Source organism: Anomaloglossus baeobatrachus, chromosome 6 (genome assembly GCF_048569485.1).
Source record: "Anomaloglossus baeobatrachus isolate aAnoBae1 chromosome 6, aAnoBae1.hap1, whole genome shotgun sequence".
In the NCBI taxonomy this organism is placed as follows: Eukaryota; Metazoa; Chordata; class Amphibia; order Anura; family Aromobatidae; genus Anomaloglossus; species Anomaloglossus baeobatrachus.
The window spans coordinates 554,933,850-554,958,345 of NC_134358.1; the positions used below are offsets into that span (position 1 = coordinate 554,933,850).

Genomic DNA, 24,496 nt, shown 5'->3' on the forward strand with positions numbered 1-24,496 from the left:
TTAGATATATGAAACTGAAATAGCAAAAACCCAAATTGTTATAAAGAAAAAAGGTTAACATTAATAGGGGTGCCCAAACTTTTTCATATGACTGTATATATACACACACACCTATAGTGTAACTGATTATTTAGAGCAATTTATGATATAAAGATCCAAATCACCTGCACAAAGACAAATAATAACATTCTGGATGCCAATTGCCACCTCTAGGGGGAGCCTATGAGCTACTGAATACAAATAAGAGCTCTGTGAATCTATCTGCAGTGAGTTCTCCCTAATGGTGGATAGAAACGTTTTATTTCAATATTTATAAATATATATATATATTATATATTTACACCTATAGTGTAACTTGATCATTTAGAGCAATTTATGAGACAGAGATCCAAATCATCTGCACAAAGACAAATAACATTCTGGATGCCAATTGCCAACACTAGGGGGAGCTTATGAGCTACTGAATACAAATAAGAGCTTTGTGACTCTATCTGCAGTGAGCTCTCCCTAGTGGTGACTACAAACTAATTTATTGCATATATATATTTTTTAAAATATATATTAATACCTATAATGTAACTGAATCAATCAGAACAATTTATGATATAGAGATCCAAATCCCCTGCAGAGAGAGAAATAATAAGATTCTGGATGCCTGTTACCACCACTAGGGGGAGATTATTGGGCACTGAATACAAATGATCTATCTGTAATAATCTCCCCCTAGTGGTGGCTACAAGTAGACACAATTTTGCCATTGTACACTATGTCTAGTCAAGGGATTTGAAGTTTCCGAAAAACTAAAGTCTGACGGCTAAACAGTTATATTGTGAAATTAATCACTTTTTCTTTACCTAAAAATGAAAGATTTTTCACAGTTTTTGTTAATGGACCCGTGCACCCATCAGATAAGCACAATAGCATTTTACAGGGACCGGCCCCTGGAAATGTCCATTAAGGAAAGTCATCCAGATAAGATCACCTAGCAGCCAGGTTAGATCAGATGAGACATCCAGGGATCCACTGAACCGCAGATCCTCCTTTAATGGAGAAATAATTAACCTCTTAACTCCACGGAACAGACATTATAGAGACATGGGGGGAATCCAAGCTTTCCAGCACCAGTCTTCGTCTTCCTCCAGGTATAACTTGGCTGATTCCTCCATGATTGTTCACATTTTCTTAGAAGTTACCAGTCTATAGCTGTATACAGCTCCCCTAGTGGCCGGGGTTGGTAATGCACCTATCTTATACATGGAGAAATCAATGCATCTTGATTGATGCCGAACCCTATTATGATTTATCATCCTACTATCTTCTGCCATTTTACAGACACGGGTGCCTTCCTTTCATGCCCTTCAAAATCCATAAGCCAGATGCCCCCTATAGATAAAATACATATGTGTGTGATGCCATCCACGTACACTGCCTTCACTTTCCATGTCATATACTGTATATGTAGATAGATGTCCTCTTCTGTCGACCACCCTATGTGATGCCCTCCAACCAAACACCAGATCTTCTTGATTTCTCCATATTACCAGCCCACCTTCCTGCCCTCCATGCCCCACTGCATTAGCTCTGCAGGATGCCCTGTGGGCAGATAGCTGCCTGTGGGGAAGGGGGGCACAATGTGTAGTTTTACTGCTCAAACCTCCTTCCTCAATTTTCTTTCATACAAATATAGATGACTTTTTCTGATCTCCAGCTGAAGTGGAAGTCTAGGTCTGGTCCTCTGCCCCTTAGTGCCTGGCATCTTGGCAAAGCCTGGTCCTCTGCCCCTTAGTGCCTGGCACATGGCACAGCTCTGGTCCTCTGCACTCTTAGTGCCTGGCACCTTGGCACTGCCCTGGTCCTCTGCACCCTCAGTGCCTGGCACCTTGGAACAGCCCTGGTCCTCTGCACCCTCTGTGCCTGGCACCTTGGCACTGCCCTGGTCCTCTGCACCCTCAGTGCCTGGCACCTTGGCACATCCCTGGTACTCTGCACCCTCAATACCTGGCACCTTGGCACTTCCCTGGTCCTCTGCACCCTCAGTGCCTGACACCTTGGCACAGTCCTGGTCCTCTGCACCCTCAGTGCTTGGCACCTTGGCACAGTCCTGGTCCTCTGCACCCTCAGTGCCTGGCACCTTGGCACAGCCCTGGTACTCTGCACCCTCAATACCTGGCACCTTGGTACAGTCCTGGTCCTCTGCACCCTCAGTGCCTGGCACCTTGGCACAGCCTGGTCCTCTGCCCCTTAGTGCCTGGCACCTTGGCACAGCCTGGTCCTCTGCCCCTTAGTGCATGGCACCTTGGCACAGCCTGGTCCTTTGCACCCACCATAGGGCCTGGCATCTTGGAACAGTTCTGCTCCTCTGCACCCTCAGTGCATGCCACATTGGCACGGCCCTGGTCCTCTGCATCCTCAGTGCCTGGCACATTGGCACGACCCTGGTCATCTGCACCCTCAGTGCCTGGCACCTTGGCACAGCCTGGTGATCTGCATCCTCAGTGCCTGGCATCTTGGCGCAGCCCTGGTCCTCTGCACCCTTAGTTCTTGCACCTTGGCACAGCCCTGGTCCTCAGCACCCTCAGTGCCTGGCGCCTTGGCACAGTCCTGGTCTTCTGCATACTCAGTGCCTGGCATCTTGCACATCCCTGGTCCTCTGCATACTCAGTGCCTGGCACCTTGGCACACCCCTGGTCCTCTGCAGCTTAAATGCCTGGCACCTTGGCACTGCCTGGTCCTCTGCACCCTCAGTGTCTGGCACCTTGGCACTGCCCTGGTCCTCTGCACCCTCAGTGCCTGCCACCTTGGCACAGACCTGGTCCTCTGGACCCTCAGTGCTTGGCACCTTGGCACAGCCCTGGTCCTCTGCACCCTCAGTGCCTGGCATAGCCCTAGTCCTCTGCACCCTTAGTGCCTGGCACATTGGCACAGTCCTGGTCCTTTGCACCCTCAGTGTCAGGCCCCTTGGCACAGCCCTGGTCCTATGCACCCTAAATGCCTGGCACCTTGGCACAGTCCTGGTCCTCTGCACCTTCAGTGTCTGGCACCTTGGCACAGTCCTGGTCCTATGCACCCTCAATACCTGGCACCTTGGCACAGCCCTGGTCCTCTGCACCCTCAGTGCCTGGCACCTTGGCACAGTCCTGGTCCTCTGCACCCTCAGTGCCTGGCACCTTGGCACAGTCCTGGTCCTCTGCACCCTCAGTGCCTGGCACCTTGGCACAGTCCTGGTCCTCTGCACCCTCAGTGCCTGGCACCTTGGCACAGTCCTGGTCCTCTGCACCCTCAGTGCCTGGCACCTTGGCACAGTCCTGGTCCTCTGCACCCTCAGTGCCTGGCACCTTGGCACAGCCCTGTGCGTCTTGCTGGACCTGGATGCTTCTTCCCTGCAGGCTTTTAGTCCGAGATCAGGGTGTAGAGGAGCAGCAGCAATCAGTGAGCTCCTCAATCCCAGAAAGCAGGGGCAGCCTATTGCTCCTCAGCAACCTATTGCATTGTGACTGCAACCCCCACCCTCCACAGCACTCACTGATCGAAGTGATCCATCTGCAGAAGATTCCTGCCTCCGACAACTGTGCGATCGCTGCGCTTCCCTCTGGATTAAATTCATTCTTCCAGATTGAATTCGCTTTTTTTAGCTCTTTTCACAATCCCTCTGCACTTCCCCGTCTCTGCCCTGGTCTCGTGGTCATGGGGTGCAGGATCTCCTCTCTGTCCAGGCTGCTCACAGCTCTCCAGGTTTTGTAAAGTGGATGCCAGAGTTGGATTTATGTTCCTGGAGGAATAGTCACCCGAGCAGGAGAACCCAAGCGAGTGCCATCCGGGAGGATGCAGGCTGCCCACTGTATCTCCGCGCTTCTGCTCCACTCCACTCTGCACCTGGTAAGTTTCTTCCACACTCTTCGCATTCTTATTGCAGAGCTCAGGAGGATAGAGGGGCTGTCAGGAGTGCCCACTGCCAGGAGTGCCCACTGCCAGGAGTGCCCACTGCCAGGAGTGTCCACTGCCAGTAGTGCCCACTGCCAGGAGTGCCCACTACCAGGAGTGCCCACTACCAGGAGTGAGAATGCCAGGGGTGCCCACTACCAGGAGTGCTCACTGCCAGGAGTGAGAATGCCAGGGGTGCCCACTACCAGGAGTGCCCACTGCCAGGAGCGCCCACTGCCAGGAGCGCCCACTGCCAGGAGCGCCCACTGCCAGGAGTGCCCACTGCCAGGAGTGTCCAGTGTCAGGAGTGCCCACTGCCAGGAGTGCCCACTGCCAGGAGTGTCCAGTGTCAGGAGTGTCCACTGCCAGGAGTGCCCACTACCAGGAGTGAGAATGCCAGTGGTGCCCACTACCAGGAGTGCTCACTGCCAGGAGTGTCCAGTGTCAGGAGTGTCCACTGCCAGGAGTGTCCACTGCCAGGAGTGTCCACTGCCAGGAGTGCCCAGTGTCAGGAGTGTCCACTGCCAGGAGTGTCCACTGCCAGGAGTGCCCAGTGTCAGGAGTGCCCACTACCAGGAGTGAGAATGCCAGTGGTGCCCACTACCAGGAGTGCTCACTGCCTGGAGTGCCCACTATCAGGAATGCCCAGTGTCAGAAATGCCCACTGTCAGGAGTGATAATGCCAGGGGTGCCAACTGCCAGGAGTGCCTACCATCAGGAGTGCCCACTACCACGAGTGCCCACTGTCAGGCATGCCCTCTGCCAGTTGTGCCCACTATCAGGAGTGTTCACTGCCAGGAGTGTCCACTGCCATGGTGCCCTTCTTACATTACGTTAGAGGTCATCTGCTGTAGGTTACATCATAGAGGTGCACCTGGGGAACTGCAAAGCCCAGCACAAGGGGAGTGACCTGCTAGTCTCATAATCAGGGGCTTCGCAAGAGCTGGTGAACTACTAGCCCCAGCATCGAGTGCTTTGAAATAACTGATGAACTATATCTCCAGCATCCAGTGCTTTGCAAGAGCTGGTGAACTACCAACCACAGCATCAATGGCTATGAAACAGCTGAAGAACCACTAGTCTCAGATTGAGGGTTTCTGCTAGAGCTGGTGAAGTATCAGATGCTTTAAAAGAGCTGGTGAACTACTAGTCCCAGTGTCAGATGCTGTGAAAGAGGTGGTGCAATACCAATCACATCATCAAGGGTTTTAAAACAGCTGTAGAATCACTAGTCCCAGAATGCAAGAACTGGTGAACTACAAGTCCCAGCATTAGAATTTTTTTAGGAGCTGGAAAACATCAGCCCCAGCATAAAGCAGCTACAGAATCAATAGTTCTAGCACCAGGGTCTTTGGTGCTGGTGAACTGCAGGTTCCAGAGGCTTTTAGGCAGTTCACTAAATGTAAATGTCACATTAGGCAGTTTTTTTGCGACAAATGGGAAACTTCAAGTCCCAGTATATTGCGGCTTCTTTCCGACTGGACTATAAGGTTACACAAGTGGTGAACTACAACTCCCAGCATCGGAGACTGTGAATCAGCAGCTGAGTGAATAGTTCTGGTAATTTGAGGGCTTCATGCAGCGGAGTCTTTCCAAGCAGCGCTAGGTTTGCAATAGAGTTCAAAACTACAGGAAGCTTTTTAGTAGCTGGTGAACTACATAGTGCAGCAATTCCTGACTACAATGGCTAGTTATACTTGCAAAGCTTGAACCCAGGAGTTTCTGCCCAAAGTTTGAGAAAATCATAGGTGAGCACAGGTGGGAGTAGGCCCCCTTACATCTAATAATAGTGTATGTATATATATATATATATATATATATATATATATATATATATATATATATATATACATATATATATATATATATATATATATATTTCCATACATGTACACACATATATATGATATATATATATATATATATATATATATATATATATATGTGTGTGTTTACATGTATGGAAATATATATATATATATATATATATACACACACACATACTATTTATTTACATATACACACATATATGTGTGTGTATGTGTATGTGTGTATGTATGTATGTATATATGTGTATGTATATATACACACATACATATACATATATATAGATGTTGTGCTATGGGGGGTTCTATTATCATAAAGTGTGGGTAATAGGCAAATAAAGACAAATGTACAGCTGGCTGCAAGGGGGCAACCACCAGTGAGTCTAGAGGAGGGGGATGGAGGGTTACTGGACTTGTGAAAACTCTTATATCGGTCCCTTGATATAAAAGCTCCAATCCCAGTTAATGGACAGGCACCAGACCAGTAGTGGAATTTACACCATACTTTAAAAAAAAAAAAAAAAAAAAAAAAATTACAGGTTTATTTTGCAAAAAGAAATCAATTTCTGTTGTTCCTGCACTTTGCCACCAGAGGGCGCTGCGCGTCACACTCTGACACTTGGCACTTGAGGTTTGGCAGGTGAACTCCGAGGCATCAGACACAGCTGTTTGCGCCTCTCCCCCCTCCTTCTCCTTTACTTTTTTCTTGATTAAGATTCATGAACTTCACTTTAGAAGCCTCTGCCATGAATTGATAGGAAATCCGGAGTCTTGTAGATGCAGAATAATAAAAGGAGACTTGACCAAACAGCTGGGCAGGACTGAATCTGCGACTTTCCCCGCTGAATGCGCAATTTTGTGTCCTGTTTTTGTTAACTCTCCAGCCTCCTTTGAAGCAAGGTGCCGGGCCCCAATATCTGCCTGAACTCGATGCTCTTTGCTGGGTGTGAAGTGTTTGTTGCCACTTAAACTGTTTTCTTCTCTCATTATAACAACTGAGCTGAATTTATTCTGATGCTGAACAACAAGCGCATTAATTCTGCTTTAATTGTAAACTGGGAGCATTTGAAAACCATTCAGTGAGCAAATTATGCTGATTCAATTACCGTTTAGTTACAGACTTCATTACCTGAATGCATTTTCACAGGGGGTTGGCAATTGTGGAATAGGAGACAATTTTCCAATTTCCACTCAAGACATTGCAGCTTGTGAGCAATAAAAACCAGGAATAAAAAAAAAAATACTTTGGGGGGTTCCTACAGTAAGAATACAGGATCCAAATGGGGTTAAGGCACCAATGTCTACACTGGATCCTTAGTCAATGGTGGATAACAATCTCCTATAGGGTCTGAAGAGGATGGACCTGGTCATTGTCATATATGGCCCATTATCTGCGTCTGTGACTTCATATATGGCCCATTATCTGCGTCTGAGACTTCATATATGGCCCATTATCTGCGTCTAAGACTTCATATATGGCCCATTATCTGCATCTAAGACTTCATATATGGCCCATTATCTGCTACTGAGACCTCATATATGGCCCATTATCTGCTACTGAGACCTCATATATGGCCCATTATCTGCTACTGAGACCTCATATATGGCCCATTATCTGCTCCTGAGACTTCATATATGGCCCATTATCTGCGTCTGAGACTTCATATATGGCCCATTATTTGCGTCTGAGACTTCATATATGGCCCATTATCTGCTCCTGAGACTTCATATATGGCCCAGTATCTGCGTCTGAGACTTCATATATGGCCAATTATCTGCGTCTGAGACTTCATATATGGCCCATTATCTGCATCTAAGACTTCATATATGGCCCATTATCTTCATCTAAGACTTCATATATGGCCCATTATCTGCTCCTGAGACTTCATATATGGCCCATTATCTGAGTCTGAGACTTCATATATGGCCCATTATCTGCTCCTGAGACTTCATATATGGCCCATTATCTTCATCTAAGACTTCATATATGGCCCATTATCTGCTCCTGAGACTTCATATATGGCCCATTATCTGCTCCTGAGACCTCATATATGGCCCATTATCTGCTCCTGAGACTTCATATATGGCCCATTATCTGCTCCTGAGACCTCATATATGGCCCATTATCTGCTCCTGAGACTTCATATATGGCCCATTATCTGCTCCTGAGACTTCATATATGGCCCATTATCTGCTCCTGAGACTTCATATATGGCCCATTATCTGCTCCTGAGACTTCATATATGGCCCATTATCTGCTCCTGAGACTTCATATATGGCCCATTATCTGCTCCTGAGACTTCATATATGGCCCATTATCTGCTCCTGAGACTTCATATATGGCCCATTATCTGCTCCTGAGACTTCATATATGGCCCATTATCTGCTCCTGAGACTTCATATATGGCCCATTATCTGAGTCTGAGACTTCATATATGGCCCATTATCTGCTTCTGAGACTTCATATATGGCCCATTATCTGCTCCTGAGACTTCATATATGGCCCATTATCTGCTCCTGAGACTTCATATATGGCCCATGATCTGCGTCTAAGACTTCATATATGGCCCATTATCTGCGTCTAAGACTTCATATATGGCCCATTATCTGCGTCTAAGACTTCATATATGGCCCATTATCTGCTCCTGAGACTTCTGGGAATATTGTATCTTGTGTTTTTGGTAACGTTCCACGTTCTATGGATTCTGCAGCACCAAGCGCCTTCGTCAGAAGCACAATAGGTCAGTGCATATTGAGGAGCAGTCCCTGGTGCTGGTGAATGAAGGGGATGCTGCTATTATTTCCCAGTATATAAATCTACACATGGCGTCTAATAAAAGCCGCATCTGCGATTTACCTGGATAAACGAGATATAACCTGGAGTCATCGTGTAGCCGCACCTAATGCACCAGGATGGGGAGCAAGGATGGCTTCCAGGACTGAGACCGAGGACTGAGACCAAGGGAAAGGACAGAGCCAAGGACACGGAGAGCACACACACACACACACACACACACACACACACACACACACACACACAGCGAAGGACACGTGGAAAAACACACAAATAAAGACACAACAAAAACACAGAAACACACAACAGACAACACGGGGTATAGTATTGAAAAACAAAGACACACAACACAACTCAAAACACACACAAAGAAACACATACAACACTTACAGAGACAACATACACACACACACGGACAAGGACACGGGGAAAATGCAGTACTGAAAAACAGATACACACACACAGCAACCACAACATACACAGAAACAAGGACACTGGGAATCTGCAATAGTGCACAACACAGACACACAACACACACATATAGAAAAACAACATACACAACACACAAAGACACAACACACTCACAGATAAACACAGACACAACACATACGCAGAAACACAACATACACAACACACAGAAGAACAGATAAACACCAAACACACAGACACAACATACACAACACACACAGACACACAACATACACAGACACAACACATGCTTAACACAGACACAGCACACAAAATCACAGAGACAGACAACACAGATACATACAGTCAGACAGAAACAGAGTTAACACACAGACACACAAAGACACAACAAACAAAACAGACACAGACAGCCACAGAACACATACAAGCAAATACTCACACATACACCTTGCATATACACTTAAACATGCATACTTATAGCATGTGTAACACACACACACACACACACACACACATAACCGTTATATATATGTATATATATATATATATATATATATATATATATACACACACACACACATACACAGTGTATATATATATATATATATATATGAATTACTAATTAAGTAGTTAATCACATTCACACTTGCATATATGAAAAGTGTATCTAGACGTACATACTACTCATACTCCTGAATGTACATACTCATGAAATCTACATACACACAAGCTCATGCACCTATGGATAATTGCTCACACAATCAGAAACACACAAACATATCGATACATAAAAACACAACATACACACACACACACACACACATACAAATAAACATGTACATACACAGGTGCAGCCATGAGAACACAAACCTACATCCACATGCTTTAATACACCCATACATGGGCTTAAAAAAACCCTTGAAAATAAAAAAAAATATATTAATTTAATTGTTATTATTTTGTTTTCAAATAGACACATACAAGTTCATACATGCATTATATACAAGTAGAGGAGGCCTAGATCCCGAATTCAGGTCTACATGTGTAATATCCGGTAACATTAATAAATCAGGTCCCCAGAGAGGACAGAGCAGCTCTGCACTGAGCAAAGGGTGGGACTGAGACCCCAATTATAGGAAAGGGAAGACCACAGATTATATTATATCACAACACAGCACATAATATTATCTATCTATCCCTCTATCTATCTATCTATCCCTCTATCTATCTATCTATCTATCTATCCATTATCTATCTATCTATCTATCTATCTATCTATCCCTCTACCTCTCTCTCTATCTATCTATCTATCTATCTATCTATCCATCCATCTATCCCTCTATTTATCTATCCCTCTATCTATCTATCCCTCTATCTATCTATCCCTCTATCTATCTATCCATCTATCTATCTATCCCTCTATCTATCTATCCCTCTATCTATCTATCTATCCCTCTATCTATCTATCTATCTATCTATCCCTCTATCTATCCCTCTATCTATCTATCTATCTATCTATCCCTCTATCTATCTATCTATCTATCTATCTATCTATCTATCTATCTATCTCTCTCATTCTTCACGAAATGTAGTTTTTTACCATCCATCAGTTTGTATTGTGCATGTGCGGTGCTGACCCCAGAGCCCCGTCCCCCTCTCCCGGCTGTGGACAATGTCGCACAGGGTCCTCCTGCGCCATATCCTCTCCTCGGATGAATTGTCGGGTGCGCAGCGCTGAGCATCAGGTGCGGGTGTAATATGATATAATGAGGGGCTGTAGATTATAGGTGTGAACAGCTCCAGACTTACACCTCAATTATTTTTGTTCTCTTTCTTCATTTCTGGAAAGGTCAGGCCGGTAATAAAGTCTCCGTATTTAGTCTTTGCTGGAAGCTGCATTATCATTAGGGGACAATAAGAAGCTGATTCTGTCTGAACCTGGAAGACGTTTTAGGGGCTAATAAAAAAAAATATATAAAAATCTAAATCAGAGCGAATGACCTTTAATTTAAGATATAGGGGGAAATGGGAGATTTTTAACCCTTTACTACTTCACTTGTGCAGGAAAGGAGATATAGGAGCAAAATAATATAGGAGCAGTATTATATAGATATAACACATCATATCCATCTATTATCTATCTATCTATCCATCCCTCTATCCATCCCTCTATCCATCCCTCTATCTATCAATCATCTATCCTAATATCTACTATCTATCTATCTTAATATATCTATCATCTATCCTAATATCTATTATCTATCTATCTATCTATCTATCCATCCCTCTATCCATCCCTCTATCCATCCCTCTATCTATCTATCCATCCCTCTATCCATCCCTCTATCTATCAATCATCTATCCTAATATCTACTATCTATCTATCTTAATATATCTATCATCTATCCTAATATATATTATCTATCATTTACATTAATTTCTATTATCTATCCTAATATCTATTATTTATCAATCTGTCTATCTATCCCTCTATCATATATCTATATATTTATTTATCTATCTATCTTTATCAGATGCTTTTATATAAACTCATGCCTATGTTAAAAGCATTGCTCTATACCTTGTTTTAATGGTGCATTATTACAGAGTTTATACACCTAATGTCCAGGATATTTTACCTTTATAAGTATTTTCTTAGTATTTTGGGTTGTATATATTACAGGCAATAAATTATATATAATGATGTTATTGAGACTATTAGAGAAACTACTATTCATTTATCCTAATGGAGAAAACTGACCTATAATATATCATTTGAATTTATGATACACAAGTCAGCAATATAAAGGTGCAGATCTGTATTTTACACTCTTCTAATTATCTGATCTCCTGTAATGCTCCTCACTGTATATCTATATACTGGTACAACAGATCATCCTCATGGTGCTCATACCATACAAACTGTACTTTGTATTATAGCAGTAAAATCGTAAATATGGAGAATATGTTTCACCCTATATATAGTAATAAAGATGATCATATAGGATGGAGAATACACTTTATTCTGTAGGGCTAAGTAATAAAGCTGAACCTATATACTTTACACTGCTGCATCTCTCACAGTAACATTGATGGTGTTTCATCTCCATTATTAATCCTGGCCGGTCATACAGATTCTATACTGTCCTGGCTGTGTATATATCTGCTCTCCATCTGTTCTATTCTGTATCTGGGCTCACACATTCTCTTCTGTGATTTTCCCCATAGTTCAGTCCTCACTTCTTCTATTCCTCCTGTAACTCTTCCTCCTTGGTATTTGGTCAATGTGATCATTGCAGGACAAAGATTGAAGAGCTGACAGTATAGCATCAGGGTGGGTGGGCTGGTGGGGGTGATGATTGGGGTGGGGTTGGGGTGCTGATTGGGGTGGGGTTGGGGTGCTGATTGGGGTGACGGTGATGGTTGGGGATGGTGGCGGTGATGATTATGGGTTGGGGTGATGGTTGTGTCATGGTGGGGATGATGGTTGGGGATGGAGAAGGTAATGGTTTGGAGATGGTGGGGTTGATGGTTTGGGGATGGTGGTGGGTTTATGGATGGAGGATTCTGGGGTGGTAGTTGGGTGATGCTGTGGGTAAAAATTGGGGGATGCTGATGCTCATTGGTTGGGTGATGATGCTGGGGGTGATGGTTGGAGGATGCTGGTTGGAGGATGCTGGGGGTGATGGTTGGCGGATGCTGGTTGGAGGATGCTGGGGGTGATGATTGGAGGATGCTGTGGGTGATGGTTGGAGGGTGCTGGTGGTAATGGTTGGAGGATGCTAGCGGTGATGATTGGAGGATGCTGGGGGTGATGATTGGAGGATGCTGGGGGTGATGGTTGGAGGATGCTGGGGGTGATGATTGGAGGATGCTAGCGGTGATGATTGGAGGATGCTGGGGGTGATGATTGGAGGATGCTGGGGGTGATGGTTGGAGGATGCTGGGGGTGATGGTTGGAGGATGCTGGGGGTGATGATTGGAGGATGCTGGGGGTGATGATTGGAGGATGCTGGGGGTGATGCTTGGCGGATGCTGGTTGGAGGATGCTGGGGGTGATGGTTGGAGGATGCTGGGGGTGATGGTTGGAGGATGCTGGGGGTGATGGTTGGAGGATGCTGGGGGTGATGGTTGGAGGATGCTGGGGGTGATGCTTGGCGGATGCTGGTTGGAGGATGCTGGGGGTGATGGTTGGAGGATGGTAGTGATGGTTGTGTGGATCCTCCTCCATGGCCTGGCAAGCACTTCATCAAGGATAAAAAGCCTCTGCTGCTGCTGGGATGTCACTCAATTTATTGTGAAAGTCGAATGAATTACGTTTAATGAAAGTGCTCCCCTGATGAATATTACCAGCAATTTCCCGAGCTGGCTCTGTCACACTGATATGAAGAAATGCCAGCTTGTAACTAAACTGCCCCCCCACTACCCCCCACCCCAAACCCAATTACTGAGCTCCTGAGCAGCAATTTCTATCGGTCTGATAGAGGCAGAGATCTGCTTTACAGAGAGATTTAGATATAATATAACTCATCTCTGGGAGAAGAAGAGGTAAATACATCCCTGGTGTACAGAGAGCCTCCAAATATCCATCATTTGTATATGGTACAGAACGATCAACCCCGATCGTGCTGCAGAGTCATCACACGGTTTATAATTTTTATCTTGTAAAGTTGTAAGAGTTACCTATTTACTGTAAGGAAATCTGCTCTTAGTCTTAAGAAAGGAGGGTGAACTAATCAACAGAAAGAACAAAACAGTATAACCTACAGAAGGGGCCAGACCTACAGAAGGGGCCAGACCTACAGAAGGGGCCAGACCTACAGAAGGGGCCAGACCTACAGAAGGGGCCAGACCTACAGAAGGGACCAGACCTACAGAAGGGACCAGACCTACAGAAGGGGCCAGCCATACAGAAGGGGCCAGCCATACAGAAGGGCCCGCACCTACAGAAGGGCCCAGACCTACAGAAGGGACCAGACCTACAGAAGGGGCCAGACCTACAGAAGGGGCCAGACATACAGAAGGGGCCAGCCATACAGAAGGGGCCAGCCATACAGAAGGGGCCAGCCATACAGAAAGGACCAGACCTACAGAAGGGGCCAGCCATACAGAAGGGGTCAGCCATACAGAAGAGCCCGCACCTACAGAAGGGGCCAGACCTACAGAAGGGGCTCTCAAATGTTCACTCCTTGGAATTTAGGCAGCTGGCTGATTTGTATTTTTGGGGTCTCTTGTCTCCTGATTATAGAAACACATGGTCTCAAAAAGGTCACCAGGAATCCACATAATCTTCTTGATTTCCCCACACAAACCAAGACCCATGTGAAGAAAGGGCTTTGGGAGGTTCTAGTTTTTAATTTTATTTTTTAAAGACAACTCTAAGTGGTCTCCAGACTTCAAAAATGTATTTAACTATTAAGTACCAAGACTAAATGAGAAACCCAGACAATCTGAAGTGTCACTTCCACCAGTGTCTCAGAAAGGTCTGCAGATTCCTAACAAGAGGGGAATTTGTCGGCTTAATTTATTTTTGACTGAACTGTAAGCATTTTATTATTAGGTTTTTTTTATTTAAAGGGTCATTGTCTCAGGAAGGTCACCAGTTTTCTAAATTCCGATGACTTATGCAAAAATCCTATCAATGGAGGGATTTGTCCGGTTTTCTTTTATATTTTTGTTTCTATTGCAAGCAATTAATTTCTAATTTCCAGGCCGTGGTGTTCCCAGTATTAGGAGGCCCCCAATCCTCTTGACTGGCATGGCCTGCAGCTATGGTGTGGCGGTGCCCAGTATAAAGAGCCCCCCGAGCCTGCAGCCATGGTGTGGGGTGCCCATTGTTAGGAGTCCCCCGAGCCTGCAGCTATGGTGTGGAGGTGCCCAGTGTTAGGAGCCCCCCGAGCCTGCTGCTATGGTGTGGCGGTGCCCAGTATAAAGAGCCCCCCGAGCCTGCAGCCATGGTGTGGGGTGCCCATTGTTAGGAGTCCCCCGAGCCTGCAGCTATAATGTGGAGGTGCCCAGTGTTAGGAGCCCCCCGAGCCTGCAGCCATGGTGTGGAGGTGCCCAGTGTTAGGAGCCCCCCGAGCCTGCAGCTATGGTGTGGAGGTGCCCAGTGTTAGGAGCCCCCGAGCCTGCAGCCATGGTGTGGAGGTGCCCAGTGTTAGGAGCCCCCCGAGCCTGCAGCTATGGTGTGGAGGTGCCCAGTGTTAGGAGCCCCCCGACCCTGCAGCTATGGTGTGGAGGTGCCCAGTGTTAGGAGTCCCCCGAGCCTGCAGCTATAATGTGGAGGTGCCCAGTGTTAGGAGCCCCCCGAGCCTGCAGCCATGGTGTGGAGGTGCCCAGTGTTAGGAGCCCCCCGAGCCTGCAGCCATGGTGTGGGGTGCCCATTGTTAGGAGTCCCCCGAGCCTGCAGCCATGGTGTGGAGGTGCCCAGTGTTAGGAGCCCCCCGAGCCTGCAGCTATGGTGTGGAGGTGCCCAGTGTTAGGAGCCCCCCGAGCCTGCAGCTATGGTGTGGAGGTGCCCAGTGTTAGGAGCCCCCGAGCCTGCAGCCATGGTGTGGAGGTGCCCAGTGTTAGGAGCCCCCCGAGCCTGCAGCTATGGTGTGGAGGTGCCCAGTGTTAGGAGCCCCCCGACCCTGCAGCTATGGTGTGGAGGTGCCCAGTGTTAGGAGCCCCCCGACCCTGCAGCTATGGTGGGAGGTGCCCAGTGTTAGGAGCCCCCCGAGCCTGCAGCTATGGTGTGGAGGTGCCCAGTGTTAGGAGCCCCCCGAGCCTGCAGCTATGGTGTGGAGGTGCCCAGTGTTAGGAGCCCCCCGAGCCTGCAGCTATGGTGTGCAGGTGCCCATTGTTAGGAGCCCCCCGAGCCTGCAGCCATGGTGGGAGGTGCCCAGTGTTAGGAGCCCCCCGAGTGTGGAGGAACTGATGCTGCTGGGGTTTCTTTGCTTATTTGCTGATCTTTGGCTGCCGGGCAGTGATAAGCAGAATGTCCATGTCTTGGTCTATTTATTTTACTCACAATAACATAAATTGCTGCTTTGGAGGAATAAATGGTGTTTCCTTAGAAACCATCTGCGCTTTCGGGTCCTGAATCTTTCTAATTCCCAGCGCTGCTGAGGCAGAAAAAGGCGCCGGGTGCCGGAGAAAAGATCGGGGACAGCGGGACACAAAGGATGGAAAGGACCGGGGGAATCAGTGTCTGCAGGGGGGAAAAGAACCGGTGGAACCAGGGGTCTGCAGGGGGGAAAAGAACCGGGGGAACCAGGGTCTGCAGGAGGGAAAAGGACCGGGGGAACCAGGGTCTGCAGGGGGGAAAAGAACCGGTGGAACCAGCGGTCTGCAGGGGGGAAAGGACCGGGGGAACCAGGGTCTGCAGGGGGGAAAGGACCGGGGGAACCAGGGTCTGCAGGGGGGAAAGGACCGGGGGAACCAGGGTCTGCAGGAGGGAAAGGACCGGGGGAACCAGGGGTCTGCAGGAGGGAAAAGGACCAGGGGAACCGGGGTCTGCAGGGTGAAAAGGACCGGGGGAACCAGGGTCTGCAGGGGGGAAAAGACCGGGGGAACCAGGGTCTGCAGGGGGGAAAGGACCGGGGGAACCAGGGTCTGCAGGAGGGAAAAGGACCAGGGGAACCGGGGTCTGCAGGGTGAAAAGGACCGGGGGAACCAGGGTCTGCAGGGGGGAAAGGACCGGGGGAACCAGGGTCTGCAGGAGGGAAAAGGACCGGGGGAACCAGGGTCTGCAGGAGGGAAAAGGACCGGGGGAACCAGGGTCTGCAGGGGGGAAAAGAACCGGGGGAACCAGGGTCTGTAGGGGAGAAAGGACCGGGGGAACCAGGGTCTGCAGGGGAAAAAGAACCGAGGGAACCAGTGTCTGCAGAGAGCAAGGGGGAACCAGGGTCCGCAGTGTTCGACTGCCTGCAATCCAAAAAACTGTTCGATTCTAAAACATAGTAGAATAACAGCTGAGTGCATATATATATATATATATATATATATATATATATATATATATATATATATATATATATATATATATATATTATATATATGTACACATATATATACACATTATATATATATATATAAAGTAATATCTATATATGTGGAGAATCAATCTACCTATTTATTAATCTACCTCTATCTTTCTCTGCGGCCCAATATCTAGATATATATTATAGTATGTGTAACATTGTAACATTTGGTATGATCTGATGTATAATTTTTAAATGATTAGCAGAGCTGAGTTTGTCATTTATCACCAACATGTACAATATTTATTCTGTGACAGTTCAGCACGATCTATTAAAATGTATATGTAGTTTATCTTTGTAGTAGATATAGTCTGCAAACTCCACAAATATAATCTCTGTATAATGTGAAGCTCTGTGCTGCATCTGTATGTAATACAGCTATGCATATATATTATATATATATATATATATATATATATATATATATATATATATATATATATATATATAATGTATACAGCCTCTAACTGTAGATGTCCTGTATGTGTGGCAGATTTAATTTTAGGATAAATAATTATTATTAATTGCAGCAGAGCACAATCAGCTCATCATGCAAAGGCCATAATGCTACAAGAAAATCCTCTGCCCTTTCTGAAGCCTTTGCAGTCCTGAAGAGTGAAAACCCATCTGACCTCTTCCATCTTTCTTTATAAAGCTGCTGTGCTGTTATTCCAGTGCAGACTCCCCATCTACAGACTTGGGAGGGGAGAAAATGTCCAGCTTTTCTTTCCTAAAGTCCAACCTTTCTCATCTGAGGTCAGTGTTTTCTTACTGGGATCCAGCCTCTCTCTCCTGGGGTCCAGCCTTTCTCTCCTGGGGTCCAGCCTTTCTCTCCTGGGGTCCAGCCTTTCTCTCCTGGGGTCCAGCCTTTCTCTCCTGGGGTCCAGCCTCTCTCTCCTGGGGTCCAGCCTTTCTCTCCTGGGGTCCAGCCTCTCTCTCCTGGGGTCCAGCCTTTCTCACCTGGGTTTCATCCTTTTTAACCTTAGGTCCGGCTTTTCTCCTTTGGGATCCAGCCTTTCTCCCCTCTTGTCCAGCCCTGCTTCCCTGGGGTACAGCCTTTCTTCCCTGGGGCTTGACGTTTTTCTCCTCTGGGATCCAGGCTTTCTCCCTTCAGGTCCGGTCCAGTTCACCCTTTCTCCCATCTGGCCTGGTCCAACCTGTCTCCCCTGTATTCCATACTTTCTCTCCTTTGTTCCAGCCCTTCTCCCCCGTGGTCCATCCGTTCAGCACCATGGAGAACTCCCCAGCTTGATCCTCTCTCCTCTGTGGTCCAGTCCAGCCTTTCTCCCCTGGGGTCTAGCCTTTCTCCACTGGAGTACACCTTTTCTCCCCTCGAGTCTGCTACAGACTTTCTTGGTTCATCCGTTCAGCACCATGGAAAGCTCCCCAATTTGACATTATCTCCTTGGGGGTCCAGTCCACCCTTTCTCCCATCAGGTCCAGTCCAGCCTTCCTCCCCTGGGGTCCGGCCATGCTCTCCTTAAATCCAGCATTTCTCCCCCATGGTCCATGCTATCAGCACCATGGAGAGCTCCAGAGCTCCCCAGCTTGACCCTCTTTCCTCTGTGGTCCAGTCTGGCCATTCTCTCCTTTAGTCCAGCATTTTTCTCCCATGGTCTATCCTTTCAGCACCATGGAGAGCTCCCCAACTTGATCCTCTCTCCTCTGTGGTCTGATCCAGCCTTCCTTCCCTGGAGTCCGGCCTTTCCCTCCTTTAGTCCAGCCTTTCTCCCCTGTGGTCCATCCGTTCAGCACCATGGAGAGCTCCCCAGCTTGATCCTCTCTCCTTTGTGGTCCAGTCCGGCCTTTCCCTCCTTTAGTCCAGCCTTTCTCCCCCGTGGTCCATCCGTTGAGTACCATGGAGAGCTCCCCAGCTTGATCCTCTCACCTCTGTGGTCCGGTCCAGCCTTCCTTCTCTTGGGTCCAGCCTTTTCCTCCTTTAGTCCAGCCTTTCTCCCCTGTGGTCCATCCGTTCAGCACCATGGAGAGCTCCCCAGCTTGATCCTCTCTCTTCCGTGGTCCAGTCCAGCCTTCCTCCCCCGGGGTCCCACCTTTCTACCCTGGGGTTTAGCCTTTCTCCACTGGGGTACATCTTTTCTCTCCTCGAGTCTGCGACAGGCTTTCACCCCATGGTGCATCTGTTCACCATGGAGAGCTCCCCAGCTTGACCTTCTCTCCACTGGGGTCCAATCCAGCCTTTCTCCCGTGGGGTCCGGCCTTTCTCTCTTTTAGTCCAACCTTTCTCCCCTCGTGGTCCATCTATTCAGCACCATGAAGAGCTCCCCAGCTTAAGCCTCTCTCTGTGGTCGGTCCGGCCTTTCTCCCCCCATGGTCCATCCCTTCCGCACCATGGAGAGCTCCCCAGCTTGACCCTCTCTTCTCTGTGGTCCAGTGCAGCCTTCCTCCCCTGGGATCCCACCTTTCTACCCTGGGGTCTAGCCTTTCTCCACTGGGGTCCACCCTTTCTTCCCATGATCCATCCCTTCAGCACCATGGAGAGCTCCCCAGCTTGATCCTCTCTCCTCTGTAGTCCGGTCCAGCCTTCCTCCTCTGGGGTCCAGCCTTTCTCCCCTGTGGTCCATCTGTTCAGCACCATGGAGAGCTTTTCAGCTTGATGATCTCTCCTCTGTGGTCCGTTCCAGCCTTTCTCCCCTGTGGTCCATCCGTTCAGCACCATGGAGAGCTCCCCAGCTTGATCCTCTCTCCTCTGAGGTCCAGTCCAGCCCTTCTCCCCTGAGGTCCGGCCTTTCTCTCCTTTAGTCCAGCCTTTCTCCCCCCGTGTTCCATCCGTTCAACACCATGGAGAGCTCCCCAGCTTGAGCCTCTCTCCTCTGTGGTCCAGTCCAGCCTTCCTCCTCTGGGGTCCGGCCTTACTCCCCCGTGGTCCATCCGTTCAGCACCATGGAGAGCTTCCCAGATGAACCTCTCTCCTCTGAGGTCCAGTCCAGCCTTCCTCCTCTGGGGTCCGGCCTTACTCCCCCGTGGTCCATCCGTTCAGCACCATGGAGAGCTTCCCAGATGAACCTCTCTCCTCTGAGGTCCAGTCCTTCTCCCTCATGGTCCATCCGTTCAGCACCATGGAGAGCTCCTCAGCCTGATCCTCACAGTTGGCAGGAGCAGCTTCCTCTCTCCAGGGCCAGAAATCCTTCTCCAAACCTCTCTTATTGATTCTTAACTTGTATCAATTCTTGAGAAGAAAGAGACACATTCCTTGGGGGGCACAAACGAACATCATTCCCTTTGATTATAACAATCTTAGATAAAGAGAACATTTCTTAAAGGATATTAGGAGGAATTGGCTTTGGCTCATCACCCTTGGGGCCTTGTATGAATTTGCTAGATCCCAGCACAAAGGGTTAAGTCTTATTGAACTACATTTGTAAGACACAGTTCTTTTCTGAAGACGCTCGCTCTGTGCTGTGCCTTTGTAGCTCTACAGGGTAGGCTTGTCACAAGGCTCCGGGAGGGGACCTCACTACATCTGTGATAAATGAGACATTTTTGCAGCAAATGTGCAGAAATCTTTATTGATTTCCTCCTTCCTCCTCAGCCCTGCACTTGCCTCCTTGTTTAAGTTCTTCTCCCCTACTTAAGTCGTAAGAATGGAATGAGCTTCATTTAATTTTGATAAATGGCCTCAGATGCTCGGTATTGATTGGCTGCTGCTGGAGGAAACCGCCGCTAAGCAGGCGCTCCTGGTCATTACTGCTGACACTTCACCCTCGGGTTATGGAGCAGGAGGCTTTTTATAGACAAGGAAAATTTGATTGAATCAGTCGTTTACTATCGGAAAAGTTGTATGGAAGCTCCGGAAATATTTAAAGGGGGATATTCTGCTTAAAAAAGACATTTTCATATATTTTATTATTCCACTCTTCTGCTCATTATATAAAAAAAATCCATTGATTTTAATAGAACCTGTGTAATTCCTCTTTTGCCCTGCGGGGGCAGAACTCACCAAAGTCTATTGACTTCAGTCGCCACAATGTAAGACTTGTGGATCTCCTGTGCTAACACTGCATGAAAGTGTAAAAGGGTTTGTCCATCTCTTTAAAACGACTATATATATATATATATATATATATATATATATATATATATATATATATATATATTAGCCTAAAGCCACTTTTGCAATACAGTTTCATTAAAAATTTTGCAGTATTTGGCTCTTACAGGCTCTTTGTTTTCCTGCACAGTCAACGTTGATGTGGTCTGTGGTTATAAATCAGCTGAAAGCTGCTCAGAAAATTACAAATTAGAGGTATAAAAACTCCTATTGGACAAAATGAGCTCACTGAAGGTTTCACAGTTAACTCATTCTGCAGCCTGGCACTAGATGGTGCAACAGGGAGGCTATAGAAGACAAATTTTTAATGACATCCAATTACAAAAAGGATTTTTTAGCCAGAAATGGATGCATGTAAGAAGAATGTACCTAAAGGAGGACAACCCCCTTAAAGTACTTGCTGCTATTTTTTTTATGCAGATTGACGATGACACCAGAAGAAGGACTAAAAAAAATTTGTCCAAATTAAATAGCTTCCTTTAGACTAATTGTCTGACTTAAAAAAATGGAAAATAATAAACTAAATAAAATAAATAATAAACTGGGTTTCTGATTAAAAAAAGAAAACATAAAATATATAAAAAATAACATATTAGACAATTCTGTGTTAAAAGAATGGGTGTTCTCTGGATAACACAGCTGCCTTTAAACTGGTTGTCTAATAAAAAAAAAAAAAAAAAATATATATATAAAATAAACCCTATAATAAATGAGAAAAAAATACGATGACATATTAGACAATTTTATGTAAATAAGTAAAAAAAAAATCTTAAAATAAATGAAACAAAAAAATAAAATTAAACTGGCTGTTTGATTTAAAAAAAGACATAAGAAAATAAAAAATAAGAAAAAATAAAATAAATAAATACAAATGACATTAAACATTTCTATGCTAAAAGAATGGGTGTTCTCTAGATAACACAGCTGCCTTTAAACTCGTTGTCTGATTTTGTTAAAAAATTAGAACAATTATAAAATAAAAAACAAAAAAAAAAAATTGAGAAAAAATAATTAGAAAAAAATGAAAAATAAAAATGACATATACAATTCTCTGTTAAAAGAATGGGTGTTGTCTGTATAACACAGCTGCCTTTAAATTGGTTGTTTGATTTAAAAAAAGCAAAAAAATAAAATAAAATAAAAAAATGAGAGAAAAATAAAAAAAAAATATAAAATAAAAATGACATGTTAGAAAATGCTATGTTAAAAGAATGGGTGTTCTCTGTATAACACCTTCCTCTAAGTTAGAGCCAGCAGTGTTGGCGAGTGATCGATATCTTCTGGGCTGCCCATTAATTTGATTTCATTAGTGCAATACTTCATTTCACCAGCGGAGGCACTGCAGGGAAATTGAACACTCGCTCCGCAGATCCCAACCAATCGCTTCTGATCAGTTTCTCTTTATGAGAAACCAACCAGTGACTCTCTGCTTTAAGAAACATTCATTTTCGGGGTATAATCCGTACCCCTTCCCCTTCCAGTTTAGTGACCCCCAATGATACTCTCTTGGCTTTTCCTAGAAGGCAGGGAGGGAATGTTGCCGTTGGCCTCCCACATCGGCCATTATGTGAGAATGTTTTCTTCTCACTTTTTGTCAGCAGTGATTGTGACACTTCTGCTCTTATTAATGGTCGTTAATGTAGCAGCTGCGCGGAGCTGCTTTGTACGCAGCAGTTCAGACTCGTGCGCCGTCTCCTGTATTTTTTTGGCTGCAGTTTCTGTAATACTGGCTTCAGCTTTTTAACATTTGACCGGGGTGAACAAAGCGTGCCGTGTGTGACTCCGAAGGTAATTAACATTCAGGGCTGGTGGATGAGACTATAGGGGTCACGAGGCGGAATAGAGAAGTGATGACGGAGAGAATGTGGGGGGAGGGGAGACGCCGCAGACACTACACCTGCAGAGGGGATGATGGATACCTTCCCGGAGGATCCGTGGATCCTCACTCCAAGCCTGATTTATCAGTATAGGCAGGGTTTAAGGGGCTGTCCACTGGTTTTGGCTCACAAATATGGATGAAAAATACTGGCCGAATACTGAATGTGTGAACGTGGCCTTAAAGGGGTTGTCCACTACTTTTACACTGATGGTCTTTCTTTAGGATAGGTCACCAATGTCTGTCTGACCCCCAGCACCACCACCAATCAGCTGCTTTCGGTACCGGCGGTGGCAGCTGGAAATGCTCAGTTCTGGAGCTGCCCTGACTTCTGATAGCGGCCGTGGCCGGATACTGCACATTCGCCTTCCATATTAATAGGAGCCGGATGTGCAGTATCTGGCCGCAGCCGCTATCAGAAAACGGAACAGCTCCGGAAGTGAGCATTTCCTGCTACCGCCGTCGGCAACGAGAGCAGGCAATCTGTAGGAGGTGTCGGACCCCCACCAATCAGACATTGATAACCAGAGCAGTGCCGTCTTCTGATAGTGCCTCCAGCCGGGTACTAAACATCCGCCTCCCATTCAAATCAATAGAAGGCGGATGTGCAGAACCCAGCCGCGGCCACTGTCAGAAGATGGAACAACTCCGGAAGTGAGCATGTCCTGCTACCGCCACTCAGAGCAGCTGATTGGTGGGGGGTTCTGTTATGATTCAGGGACCAAGGAAGATCTAAAAATGCGGAAACCCAAAAAGTAACCAGAGTGTCTGGAACCTTAACGGATTGCAGACCTAATCCTGACACACAACTAGAAGTAGCCGTGGGACGAGCCTACGATGACCTAGTCGTCTCGACACAGCCGGAGAACTAAATATTCTCACAGATAGAAATATAAGAAAAGCTAATCTGCAATCCCCAAAGATATAGATAGCCCCCCACATGTAAAGACTACGGTGATATAGGAAAACACAATACAAAGCTAGAAAACAGATTCAGCAAAGATGAGGCCCAAACTATCTTTATAGGAAAGGATAGGAAGGAGTACTGTCTGCAGCCGTAAAAACCTTAAAAAAATCTCAGCACGCCTGACATGGAAAACCCTGAGACCACACGGCCTCTCCCCCACTATATCAGTATTCTGATGTTACTGGGATCCAAAAACACTAACATAGATGAGGGACTGAATTTAATACCAAGAATGACAAAACACAATACATTGCAGAATCATGGAGCTAAGTATACAGACACTCCCAGCAGGGAATGATCCAGTTCCACCAGGAACTCTACACAGACAAAATAGGAATCAAGCAATAGTATCAAAACAGAAAAACAACACGAAAGTGGAAACAATAAGCAGAGATACAAAGACCAACTTATCTTGAGAGGAGTTTTGGTAGAGAGCAGGGCTGGTTACAGAATGTCCTTAACACACAGGAGACCATTGAGCACCAGCAAGTAACAGGAGAAAACTACTCAGTTATATAGTCCCAATCTGAAGGGCCTGATTGCCAGTCCTCCACAGGTGTGTGGCTTTCATTCCACAAGTCAACTGCACA

General features: G+C 46.3%; 1 protein-coding gene across 1 annotated transcript in view; it reads left to right on the forward strand.

The window, feature by feature from the left end:
- Window positions 1-3,268: 3,268 nt before the first annotated feature.
- Window positions 3,269-24,496, forward strand: part of NXPH1 (neurexophilin 1) — a 489,291-nt gene continuing 468,063 nt past the window's right edge. The window contains exon 1 of the mRNA XM_075315709.1: window positions 3,269-3,876. Within this exon, the coding sequence (XP_075171824.1) occupies window positions 3,823-3,876 (54 nt within the window). The 5' untranslated portion in view covers window positions 3,269-3,822. The remainder of the gene's footprint in view (window positions 3,877-24,496) is intronic.